This window comes from Meles meles, chromosome 8, assembly GCF_922984935.1.
Source record: "Meles meles chromosome 8, mMelMel3.1 paternal haplotype, whole genome shotgun sequence".
NCBI classification, from domain to species: domain Eukaryota; kingdom Metazoa; phylum Chordata; class Mammalia; order Carnivora; family Mustelidae; genus Meles; species Meles meles.
Genome location: NC_060073.1, coordinates 11,728,516 through 11,741,941, shown reverse-complemented (window position 1 = coordinate 11,741,941; position 13,426 = coordinate 11,728,516). Strand labels below are relative to the sequence as shown.

At 39.9% G+C, this 13,426-nt stretch overlaps 1 protein-coding gene across 1 annotated transcript; it reads left to right on the top strand.

Moving 5' to 3' along the window:
* The first annotated feature begins 3,629 nt into the window (after positions 1–3,629).
* LOC123948560 (olfactory receptor 5A1) lies at positions 3,630–4,592 on the top strand. Its single transcript, XM_046015773.1, has one exon. It carries the CDS (start codon positions 3,630–3,632, stop codon positions 4,590–4,592), a length of 963 nt encoding a protein of 320 aa, XP_045871729.1.
* Positions 4,593–13,426: the final 8,834 nt, after the last annotated feature.

Sequence of the window (13,426 nt, the reverse complement as noted above, 5' to 3'; positions counted from 1 at the left end):
TTTCCTCTGTTGTGCAAAAACTTTTTATCTTGAAGTCTCAAAAGTTCATTTTTGCTTTTGTGCACATTATTTTTAGTTTCAACATTTCACTTATATATATTGATCTGATTATTTTACAGTGCTCACATATTGCTTTTAAATTCATAAAATAACACTTCCATTTTGAAAAATAAAGTGGAATTTATGAGATTCTCTGTAATTTAAGAGGTAGGTAGAGTAGGCTAAAAGTATAGTTTTAAAGACAGTTAAGGTAATTTCAGATTTCCAAATTGTTTGTTTATTTATTTATTTATTATGTTCAGTTAGTCAGCACATAGTGCATCATTAGTTTTTTTTTAATTATTTTTATTAACATATGATGTATTATTTGTCCCAGGGGCATGGGTCTGTGAATAATCAGGCTGACACATTTCACAGCACTCACCATAGCACATACCCTCACCAATGTCCATCCCCCAACCACCCTCTCCCTAACCCCCCGCCCCCCAGCAACCCTCAGTTTGTTTTGTGAAATTAAGAGTCTCTTATGCTTTGTCCCCCTCCCGATCCCATCTTGTTTCATCTTTTTCGTCCCTACCCCCCACACCCCCCACCTCTCAAATTCCTTATATCAGAGAGATCATACGATAATTGTCTTTCTCTGATTGACTTATTTCACTCAGCATAATACCCTCTAGTTCCATCCATGTCATTACAAATGAGAAGATTTCATTTCTTCAACACATCCTTCTGACTTCTGTTTATTTTCTGCATCTGATAACATATATATTTTTTTAATTTATTATTTATTTATTTATTTTGCGTTATGTTAGTCACCATAAAACACATCATTAGTTTTTGATGCAGTGTTCCAAGGATCATTTTTTTTTTGTCTTTTAACTTATTTTTTATTTGTTTATTTACAGCATAACAGTGTTCATTGTTTTGGCATCACACCCAGTGCTCCATGCAGTACGTGCCCTCCCTATTACCCACCACTTGGTTCCTCAACCTCCCACCCCCCCCCCCGCCCCTTCAAAACCCTCTGTTTGTTTTTCAGAGTCCATAGTCTCTCATGGTTCATCTCCCCTTCCAGTTTCCCTCAACTCCCTCTCCTCTCCATCTCCCCATGTCCTCCATGTTATTTGTTATGCTCCACAAATAAGTGAGACCATATGATACTTGACTCTCTCTGCTTGACTTATTTCGCTCAGCATAATCTCTTCCAGTCCCATCCATGTTGCTACAAAAGTTGGGTATTCATCCTTTCTGATGGAGGCATAATACTCCATTGTGTATATGGACCACATCTTCCTTATCCATTCATCTGTTGAAGGGCATCTTGGTTCTTTCCACAGTTTGGCGACCGTAGCCATTGCTGCAATAAATATTGGGGTACAGATGGCCCTTCTTTTCACTACATGTGTTTCTTTAGGGTAAATACCCAGCAGTGCAATTGCAGGGTCATAGGGAAGCTCTATTCTTAATTTCTTCAGGAATCTCCACACTATTCTCCAAAGTGGCTGCACTAACTTGCATTCCCACCAACAGTGGAAGAGGGTTCCCCTTTCTCCACATCCTCTCCAACACATGTTGTTTCCTGTCTTGCTAATTTGGGCCATTCCAACTGGTGTCAGGTGGTATCTCAATGCGGTTTTAATTTGAATCTCCCTGATGGCTAGTGATGATGAACATTTTTTCATGTGTCTGATAGCCATTTGTATGTCTTCATTGGAGAAGTGTCTGTTCATATCTTCTGCCCATTTTTTGATATGATTCTCTGTTTTGTGTGTGTTGAGTTTGAGAAGTTCTTTATAGATCCTGGATATCAACCTTTTGTCTGTACTGTCATTTGCAACTATCTTCTCCCATTCCGTGGGTTTTCTTTTTGTTTTGTGGACTGTTTCCTTTGCTGTGCAGAAGCTTTTGATCTTGATGAAGTCCCAAAAGTTCATTTTCGCTTTTGTTTCCTTGGCCTTTGGAGACATATCTTGAAAGAAGTTGCTGTGGCTGATATCGAAGAGGTTACTGCCTATGTTCTCCTCTAGGATTCTGATAGATTCCTGTCTCACGTTGAGGTCTTTTATCCATTTCTAGTTTATCTTTGTGTACGGTGCAAGAGAATGGTCGAGTTTCATTCTTCTACATATCACTGTCCCGTTTTCCCAGCACCATTTATTGAAGAGACTGTCTTTTTTCCATTGAATATTTTTCCTGTTTTGTCGAAGATTATTTCACCATAGAGTTGAGGGTCCATATATGGGCTCTCCACTCTGTTCCACTGGTCTAAGTATCATTAGTTTTTGATGTAGTGTTCAATGATTCACTGGTTGCATAAAACACCCAGTGCTCATCAAAACACATTAAGACCCAAGGAAGAATCAAGATATGTTCCAAACATACAAAAAAGCCATTCACTGTGAGCCACAGGGTCCTCTGACCACACTTTTTTTCCTTCTGCAGGGACTGGACCTCAGCATCGGAGATCTGCTGACAGTGGGAATTCTCTCCTGATTTATAGGGATTGAGACTTGGTGTAGGTGATAAGAATTATTATCTGTGTGAAATGGATGGAATCAACCCTTGACTTATGAAAGGCATTTCATACACTGAAAATTCTAGGAATTTGACTGAAGAAACTTTGTATTTAGGTTTAAACAACAGCAGCAACAACAAACACAGAGTACTTACTACAGGTCAGGCATGTGCTAAAGGAGATGATAGACGGATGATAGATTAGAGAGATAGGTAGATAGAAGATAGGTAATAGATGATTGATGACAGATACTAATAACAAAGTAAGTGCTACTAGGATCTCTGATTTGACGGAGAGAGATGCAATGTCCAAATGACCTGCCCAAGATCCCACTAAGTGTAAACCTAGGGACTGAATACAGGCCGTCCAAATCCAGAGTCCCCATTTCTTAACAAGTCAATAGCTTACAGCTCTGACTACAGACAAATTTGAAAAAGGAACTACTTAGTATATTCAGATCTAATAGTTTACAATTGAGAGCACTTCTATATACCTCTGGCCTAAACCTTCGGATTAAAAACATTCTAAATGTCTGATTGTTTCACGACTACAAAGATGAACCTGGTTGCTCTATTAATTTACCTGTTCCAGTGTGGAAACTTGAAGAAGACTAGATGACTAGTTAATTCAGGGTATGACATGACTCATCTGGGACGTACGAAACTGTCCTGACAACTTTCACTTGTACTATGTGTCATGTACTATGTGTCAGTCACTTTACCCACTTTGCCTTGTTTAATTCCTAAAACAAATATGTGAAGTAGGGTACTGTCACCCATTTTGGAAGATAAGGAAACTGGAGCCTAGTGATGTTGGATATCTCACCCAAAGTGACATGGCTACTCAGTGGTAGAGACAGACAGGAGCCGATCACAAGGAGTCTGAATTCAAATCCTGAGCTCACATCAATCACACTGTACTACATAAGTGTATATAGTACAATGATTAAAACTGCCTTCTGAGAGAAAGAATCTTTGCATTAAGTTGTGATCTTCTCAATACTGTACTGTCCCTCTAGTGCCCTTTGTAATTTTTTGTTGACTGACATCACCTATAATGTGGATTATCATTATTATGCCAGGTCTGCATCTTATCCTTGTGGTCCTTGGGAAACATGTCCACAACCAAGGCCTGGAACAACAGCTCTTCAGTGACCATGTTTATCCTCCTGGGATTTGCAGACCATCCAGAACTCCAGACCCTTCTCTTTGTGACCTTCCTGTGTATCTATCTTGTGACTCTGGCCTGGAACCTGGCCCTCATCTTTCTGATTAGAGGTGACTCCCGCTTGCACACACCCATGTACTTCTTTCTCAGCAACTTGTCCTTCATTGACATCTGCTACTCTTCTACAGTGGCCCCCAAGATGCTCACTGATTTCTTTCAGAAGCAAAAGACCATATCGTTCTTGGGCTGTGCTGCTCAGTTTTTTTTCTTTGTCAGCATGGGTCTTACAGAGTGCTTCCTCCTGACGGCCATGGCATACGACCGATATGCAGCCATCTCCAATCCCCTGCTCTACACTGCCGTCATGTCCCAGGGCCTCTGTACACGCATGGTGCTTGGGGCATATGCTGGTGGCTTCCTGAGTTCCCTGATCCAGGCCAGCTCTGTATTTCGGCTCCATTTCTGTGGACCCAACATCATCAACCATTTCTTCTGTGACCTCCCACCAGTCCTGGCACTTTCCTGCTCTGACACCTTCCCCAGTCAAGTGGTGAATTTTCTCGTGGTGGTCACTGTGGGGGGGACATCATTCCTCATCCTCCTCATCTCCTACAGCTACATAGGAGCTGCTGTCTTGAAGATCCACTCAGTGGAGAGTCGAAGGAAAGCTTTCAACACATGTGCCTCACACCTGATGGTGGTGACTCTGTTATTTGGGACAGCCCTTTTCATGTACCTGCGACCCAGCTCCAGCTACTCACTCAGCAGGGACAAGGTGGTGTCTGTGTTCTATTCGCTGGTCATCCCCATGTTGAACCCTCTCATTTACAGTTTGAGGAACAGAGAGATCAAAGATGCCCTGTGGAAGGTGTTGGAGAAGAAGAAAGTGTTATTCCTAGTTCATGATTGAAAATATATTTCTCCAAACTGACAGAGACGAATGATCCCTGGCATCTACCTTCACCTCTGGCATCGATGAGGGAGACATCTTATGTGCATGGCCATCTATCTGCTGACCCCACCATGAATAATGAAAAGGAGGAAGACATTACTTCCACAGAAACACCACCCCAAGTTACCCTATTCTCACAGTTGGTATTACAACAACCACCTTTTATTGGATGCTTAATGTGTAGCAGGCACATTATTTAATTAAATATTCATTGCAGCTCTATGAAGCACATAGTGCCATTCCTTTGTTACAAATGAGGAAATGCAGTCCCAGCAAGGAAGACTGACTTACTCAGGGCCATACAGGAAGTCAGAGGCAGAACCTGTTCAGACCCAGGTCTTCCCGATTCCAGAACCCAAACGCTACCTTCCACATTCAATAACAAATAGCCCTGAAGTTGCACAAGTGTATGACACTTACTACGGCATATGGAAGAACCCAAAAAGATAACACTGTGTATGGTTGAGATGAATTAAAAGAACAAGATGCCTACTCCATTAAACACTCTTCCAAGACATTCCTGTTGGACTCCTATTACGACTAGTAAATAATTTGCTAAGACTAAAGGACATCACCTTTGACCACCTTTCTATCTCAGCTTTGTAGGGGCCTAGACATTTTGAACCCCACAGAATCACATCAGTGTGCTTCTTTCCAGTCTCAGTTACCTAAATTGCCTACTTGCTCAGCATCTCCTTGATTTCTACCATATCATCCCTCTACCTATTTGGCCCCTGACTCCATTTCACAGCATGCCCTCTTTTTCTCATCACATTCCAAGTTCCTCTTGCTCTCTTCTCTCTGAACCTATTGCTCCTACAAGATCCTTGTTTCTTTACCTGTATAGATGTAACCATGAGAAAATTTTTTTACTCGAAAGGCAAAGGTTAGGGGCACCTGGGTGGCTCAGTGGGTTAAGGCCTCTGCCTTTAGCTCAGGTCATGGTCCCAGGGTCCTGGGATCAAGCCCCACATTGGGTTCTCTGCTCAGCGGGGAGCCTGCTTCCTGCCTCTCTACCTACTTGTGATCTCTGTCTGTCAAATAAATAAATAAAATCTTTTAAAAAAAGAAAGGCAAAGGTTAAAAGTAAACATAATACTGAATACTAACAAAACACAGGAAAATAAGCTCTCTTATATACAGATAGTGAAAATATAAATTGTACTGTCTTTCTAAAGACTTGGTAACATGTATCAAAAAATCATTCAAAGGTACATACTTTAGTCCTAACTACTGTCTTTCCAGGAACGGATTCTAAGATGTGGACAAACATCCAAGGATGTCCATCACAGAGCTATGCATGATGGCAAAAATTGAAATGACTTTGTAGTCCTTGAAAGTCATACCTTATTTCTTAATATAAGTGTCTTTCTTCCCTTTAATTGGCCATAACAGGAATTAAGAATCAATTTTGCTGTAACTTTTTACTATTTATTTTACCTATTTAATAAATGTTCAATTCCATGCTGTTTCAAAGCAAGTGAACTAAAAGTTTTATATTATGTTGACAAAATTTATATCAAATTAAAATTAAATATTTATTTAATATAATTAAGTGGTGTGTTAAATGAAAATGTTAATGTATATTTAACTAGTAAGTTGCTTTTCTTATGAGTCTGTCATCTTCTATTGTTTTCATATGCATGTTTTTCCTCCATAGAAAAGATATTCACCACTCCTGCCCTAAACGGTGCACACACCAAAATAACCAAAATATTCTAGGAAAAGCCCATGTATTTTGTGCTATGTCACCTGAGGGAAAGGTCACAATGTGTGCCAAGAAGAGAGTATGGGCTCATGATGTGAAGACTGTAGTGCAAAGTGTACTTCTAATTTGTGAGTGTCAATGTCCATCAAATCATCTGCAAATGGGGGGTTTGCAGGATTTAATATGTTAACATAGGCAACATGCCCATCCTGACACTTGGCAAATGATAGAAACTCAATGCTTATGAGATTCTGTATGCTGACAGGCTCTTTGGAGGTAAGAAAGGCAGGGTTTTCTATGATCAGTTGTTTATCCTGTGCTTGGTCTTTCAGACCCTCCTGTGTGTTTTCCTCATGGACCAAAAGGAAAATTCCAAGATTGATCAACTCTAGGGAATCTGAGGGTCTGACCACCAGGATATATAATTAATTAACTCTGCTTTTAGAAAACATAAAGTAAGAATGTGTCCTCTACACCCCAGAGAGTGAAAAATTGGTGAAGACATGGATTTTGGATTCTGCAAAGCCTTCCTTCACAGAGACATTCAGGAGAATATGTAGTGATTCATAGGGATATATATATCCTATATATATATAAAGGGATATAAAGAACCATCTCCCCAGATGCACCCTCTAACTTTGGACTTTGGAAATCCCTTCTCTGTTGTCCAAAGCTGCAGGTGTTAGCAGGCACAGAAAAAGTTTCTTTTTTTTTATTTAAATTCAATTAGTTAACATATAATGTATTATTAGTGTCAGAGGTAGAGGCCAGTGATTCATCAGTCTTATACAGTACCCAGTTCTCATTACATCACATGTCCTTCTTTATGTCCATCACCCCATTACCCCATACCCTCCCTCCCTCCCCTCCAGCAACCCTCAGTTTGTTTCCTATGGTTTAGAGACTCTTGTGTTTATTCTCCCTCTCTTGTTTTATTTTTTCCTCTCTTCCCCTATGATCCTCTTCTTTGTTTCTTAAATTCCACATGGGTGAGATCATATGATAGTCTTTCTCTGATTGACTTATTTCACTCAGCATAATACCCTCTAGTTCTCTGAGAAACAAACTGAGGGTTTTGGAGGGGAGGGGGGTGGGGGGGTTGGGTGAGCCTGGTGGTGGGTATTAAGGAGGGCACATATTGCATGGAGCACTGGGTATGGTGCATAAATAATGAATCTTGGAACACTGAAAAAATTAAATTAAATTAAATAATAATAATAAGGCCCTCTAGTTCCATCCATGTATTGATAAATGGCAAGATTTCACTTTTTATAGTTGAGTAATATTCCATTGCATTCTCTCTCTCTCTCACACACACACACACACACACACCACATCTCTTTTATTTATTTATTCTTTATCCATTCATTTGTTGATGGGCATCTCAACTCTCTCCATAGTCTGGCTATTGTGGACATTGCTGCTATAAACACTGGAGTGTAGGTGCCCCTTTGGATCACATTTGTATCTTTGAGGTAAATATCCAGTAGTGCAATTGCTGGGTCATAGGGTAGCTTTATTTTCAACTTTCTGAGGAACCTCCATACTGTTTTCCAGAGTGGTTGCACCAGCTTGCATTCCCACCAACAGTGTAAAAGTGTTCCCCTTTCTCCACATCCTCACTAATATTTGTCATTTCCTGACTTGCTAATTTTCTGACTGGTGTGAGGTGGTATCTCATTGTGGCTTTAATTTGTATTTCCCTGATGCCAAGTGATGTTGAACGTTTTTTCATGTCTGTTAGTCATTTTTATGTCTTCTTGAAGAAATATCTTTTCATGTCTTCTGCCCATTTCTTGACTGCATTATTTGTTTTTTGGGTGTTGAGTTTATAAGTTCTTTATAGATTTCGGATATCAGCCCTTTAACTGATAAAACATTTGCAAATACCTACTCCCATTCTGTCAGTTGTCTTTTGGTTTTGTTGACTCTTTCCTTTGCCATGTGCAAGGTCTTTATCTTGATGAAGTCCCAAGTTCATTTTTGCCCCTTTTTTCCCATGCCTTTGGAGACGTTTCTAGCAAGAAGTTGCTGCAGCCAAGGTCACAGAGGTTGCTACCTGTGTTCTCCTCTGGAAAATAGTTTTTTAAAGGTAACAGTTTCTCTCCAATCTCCCTCTGTCTTGTCATGTCTAGCATCTGCCCACAAACACACCCTCCTGTGCTCAGGAGGATGGATGAATAAGCCAGATATAAATTCTCATGGCCTTATTAGAGAGCAGTAACATGAGGTTGGGAAGGAGCTACATGTGCCTGATTAGACGACATGCAATGCAAAGTCAGTCCAAGTACAAAGTACTCAGAGAACAGACTGGCAGGTGCATGAGGGAGGGAGTGTGCCCACAGACTGTTGGCATTTGCTGCATGTCATGTACCAGCCGGGCTTATTTACTGTTTACGAGCCCACTGGGGACTATAAGATTCAGCCAGAGAACGGAAACTTCTTGAGTATCTCTTCTCCATGCATTTCTCTAGACTTTTTCTTTCTATAAACTCAACCCAGAGCCTTCCTTTTCCTCTTCTGCTCCTCTGATGACATCCCAATTAGCATCCTGACCCATGTTTGAATCTTTGCCTCAAAGAAAATAAATTTTAAAAAAAAGTTCCTGAGGATGTTGCCTGCCATCAACCTCCTACCTAAAAAATTAGGAGTGGCATATATTCTAAGCACAGACCCCTATTTGCATGCTAATGCCTAGAATTCTACCATCTGAAACTCATCTGTTAGTTTAAGGCTTGTCCCTCTTAAAATACCAAGCTCCCCCTTTAATAGAGGTTACTTTACTCTTTGAAGTTCGTAGATGTGTATACAGTCAGGATCTGAGAGCAAAAGAAGGCGCTAAGCACCTGGGAGCTTGGAGGACAAGTTCTGGACCAGAAGAGGTCACACTCGCAAGCAAAGCATGGAAATGTCAACCTGACACAGATCTGGCTTCTTACCTGGACATCAATGTATGTATCCATTTCACTTTCATGGTCAAGACACCTGTCAAATAAAAACTGTTGATTCAAATGGCCAAGCCACAAATTTTAAGACATTTGAAACTGGAACGAGCCAATTCAGTGAGGTAAGATATGTAAAACATTCTGGGTCTTGCACACCAATAAAATTACATGTTTTATTAGTTCTGGTATTATCATCTAATTGGAGAAGGATCAATTCCCAAGATGCCTCCCACCATTCCCCCACAGTATACATAAAGGAATTAATGTTTGCCTATTACTCATGGAACGTTGTGCTAGACAGCACAGTGGCTGTTTTATGTGATCAACATGATAATCTTCCAGGTGGGTATTTATCAGATGATCAAGGTTCCAATCCCAGAGCCACAAACTGCTGACTGACAATTTATGAATGTCAATGGTGCTGTCACATCCTCCTCTAGATCTACCAAAAGGGTGCTACTAATTTAAAATTGATTAATATTTAATTTCACATTTATTTTGCACAATAAATGTGGGAATTAAATTATATAATATATGTAACTTGTGGAATTTATGTTAGGTTTCCTTCTCTCTGTGTGATTCTCAGTGAAGACTGATTTCTCTGTTTTATGGCGAGGGCAGGGACTTACCCCTCTGTCTCAAGGAATGAGTATCCCCTCTTCTAAGTTCAGAGAATCTCTATACCTTTATAATAAAAGTTCAAGGATCCCTGTTACATCAAAAATCCCTGATAATAAGTCATTTTAATTTGTTTGTATGGTAATATTCAGAGTAGTATATCCCTATGCCTCTCCTTCCTGTGTAAACTTATCAAATAACAAATAGAATTTATGGTGCTAGGAAATCCTACCCTTAAACTGTGATTGTTCTTTCTCAAGGCTACTCTCTAAATTGGATTTTTTTAAAAAAGATTAAAAAAATAATCAAAATCCTAGAAGAGAACTTAGGCAGTAACCTCCTTGACATTGGCCACAGCAACTTCTTCCAAGACATGTCTCCAAAGGCAAAGGAAACAAAAGCAAAAATGAACTGTTGGGATTTCATCAAGATCAAAAGCTTCTGCACAGCAAAAGAAATAGTCAACAAAACAAAGAGGCAACACATGGAATGGGAGAAGATATTTGCAAAAGACAGTACAAAGGGCTGATATCCAAGATCTATAAAGAACTCCTCAAACACAACACTCAAAAAACAGATAAACACATCAAAAAATGGGCAGAAGACATGAACAGGCACTTCTCTGAAGAAGACATACAAATTGCTAACAGACACATGAAAAAGTGTTCATCATCATTAGCTATCAGGGAGATTCAAATCAAAACCACATCGAGATACCACCTTACACCAGTTAGAATGGCCAAAATTAACAAGACAGGAAACAACATGTGTTGGATAGGATGTGGAGAAAGGGGAACCCTCTTACACTGTTGGTGGGAATGCAAGATGGTGCAGTCACTTTGGAAAACAGTATGGAATTTCCTTAAGAAATTAAAAATAGAGCTACCCTGTGACCTTGCAATTGCACGACTGGGTATTTGCCCCCAAAATACAGATGTAGCGAAGAGAAGGGCCATCTGTACCCCAATGTTCATAGTAGCAATGGCCACAATAGCCAAACTGTAGAAAGAGCCAAGATGCCCTTCAACAGACTAATGGATAAAGAATATATGGTCCATATATACAATGGAATATTATGCTTCCATCAGAAAGGATGAATACCCAACTTTTGTATCAACATGGATGGGACTGGAAGAGATTATGCTGAGTGAAATAAGTCAAGCAGAGAGAGTCAATTATCATATGGTTTCACTTACTTGTGGAACATAAGGAATAACATGGAGGACATTAGGAGAAGGAAAGGAAAAGTGAATTGGGGGAAATCAGAGGGGAGAAACACCATGAAAGACTGTGGACTCTGAGAAACAAACAGGGTTTGGAGGGGAGAGAGGTAGGGGGTTGGGTGAGCCTGGTGGTAGGTATTAGGGAGGGCACGTATTGCATGGAGCACTGGGAGTGGTGCATAAACAATGAATTTTGGAACACTGAAAAAACAAAATTAAATTTTTAAAAAAGCAGAGCCCCTTGATTGATGCTTCAATCTCAAGAAAACTGCATTCCAAACATCACCTCTACAACTACCTTCCTCTGAACTTGTCATAAGGGACTCAGTTTTTCTGTACTTAGCATATGTCAACATGGAGTCCATGACATATACTCCACCGACGCCCAAGAACCACCATTGGTAATATGGTCCTCTTCAGGAGCACTCACTTGGTGCCTGGAACCTTATTTTAAACCTTATATACTTCTTCTGAAACAGGGATCTCAACAGCCCCGTGAGATAAGCGATATCACTCCCATTGCACAATAGGAACCTAACCTCAAAAATAACCTGTTGCAGGAAATGCAAACCAAACCACAATGAGATACAACCTCACACCTGTCAGAATGACTAGACTCAAAAATACAAGAAACAAGTGTTGCCGAAGATGTGGAGAAAAGGAACCCTTGTGCGCTGTTGGCAGAAATGTAAACTGGTGTAGCCACTCTGGAAAACAGTATGGAGGTTCCTCAAAAAATTAGAACTTGAACTACCATTTGATCCAATAATTTCACTACTGGGTATTTACCCAAAGAAAATGAAAAAACTAATTCAAAAATATATACCCTATGTTTATTGCATCATTACTTACACTTGCCAAATATGGAAGCTGTCCAAGTGTCCATCAATAGATGAATGGATAAGGAAGATGTAATACACACACACACACACACACACACACACACACACACACACACGACTATTACACAGCCATAAAAAAGATAAGATCTTGGTATTGTGACAACATGGATGGACTTATTATGCTAAGTGAAATAAGTCAGCCTTAGACAAATACCATATGATTTCACTTCTATGTGCAGTGTAAAACAAAACAAAATGAAACAAAACAAATGAGGGGCACCTGGGTGGCTCAGTCAATTAAGCGTCTGCCTTCAGCTCAGGTCATGATCTCGGGGTCCTGGGATTGAGCCCCATGTCGGGCTCCCTGCTCAGTGAAGAGTCTGCTTGAGGATTTTCTCTCTTCCTCTGCCCCTCTTCCTGCACTCACTCGCACCCTCTCTCACTCTCTCAAATGAATACATAAATAAATCTTAAAAAAAAAAAAGCCAGAGACCACAGAGTGGATTTTTTTTAAAAGACCCAACTATCTGTTTCCTACAAGAAACCTACTTTAAATATAAAGACACAGATTTAAAGTAATGCACGGGAGAAAAATATACCACAAGAAAAGTGGATAGATACATTAATTTGAGATGAAGTGGACTTCAGAACAAGGTAAACTATCAGAGAGTAAAAGAAGATCTTTATAATGATGATGATAAAGGGGTTAATTCTCCCAGTATATGACAATCATTAATGTATATGCACTTAATCGCAGATTATCAAAATAGGTGAGGCAAGAACTGCTGGAAGTACAAGAAGAAGTAGAGAAACCCACTATTAGAGCTGGAGACTTCAACATCCCTCTACTTGTAATTTAAGATCCAAAAGGCAGAAAATCAATAATGATACAGTTGAATTAAGTAGCAACATTAATCAATTGTATCTAATTAATACTTATAATACATTTCATCCAACAACAGCAGAATACACATTCTTCCCAAACTCACACGGAACATTCACCAGGAGAGATCATATTCTGGGCCATAGAATATGGTGTTTACACCTTCACAGATCATACAAGGTAAACTCGTAGACCACAGTGGGATTAAACTGGAAAGACAGATGGAAAAATCCCAATATATACACGTTGGTAACTTTTTAATAACTCCCATTGCATCTGCAACTGCCAGCTTCCCCACTGAAAATTATACTTCTTACAAATATCTGACACTATTCCCTATGCTGATTACTATATGAGTCTTCCAATTCAGTGTCTAAGGGAGCATGTAGACTGTGCATGCATTTGGGAAAAGAGGAGCAGAACAATGAAGATGGGGCAACTGGCAGTCTCCCCTGTCTAATGCAGAGGTAGGTGAGGATACCTGAAGACACATCTGCAGGCAACCTGGCTTAACCCACACACAATTTTAGGATCTCAATAGCATTCAGTCTCCAGTGCCTAAAACATACCATA

What these genes read in the sequence shown, in the direction of transcription:
- LOC123948560 (XM_046015773.1), top strand. Translation starts at nt 3,630, where the DNA reads ATGTCCACAACCAAGGCCTGGAACAACAGCTCTTCAGTGACCATGTTT.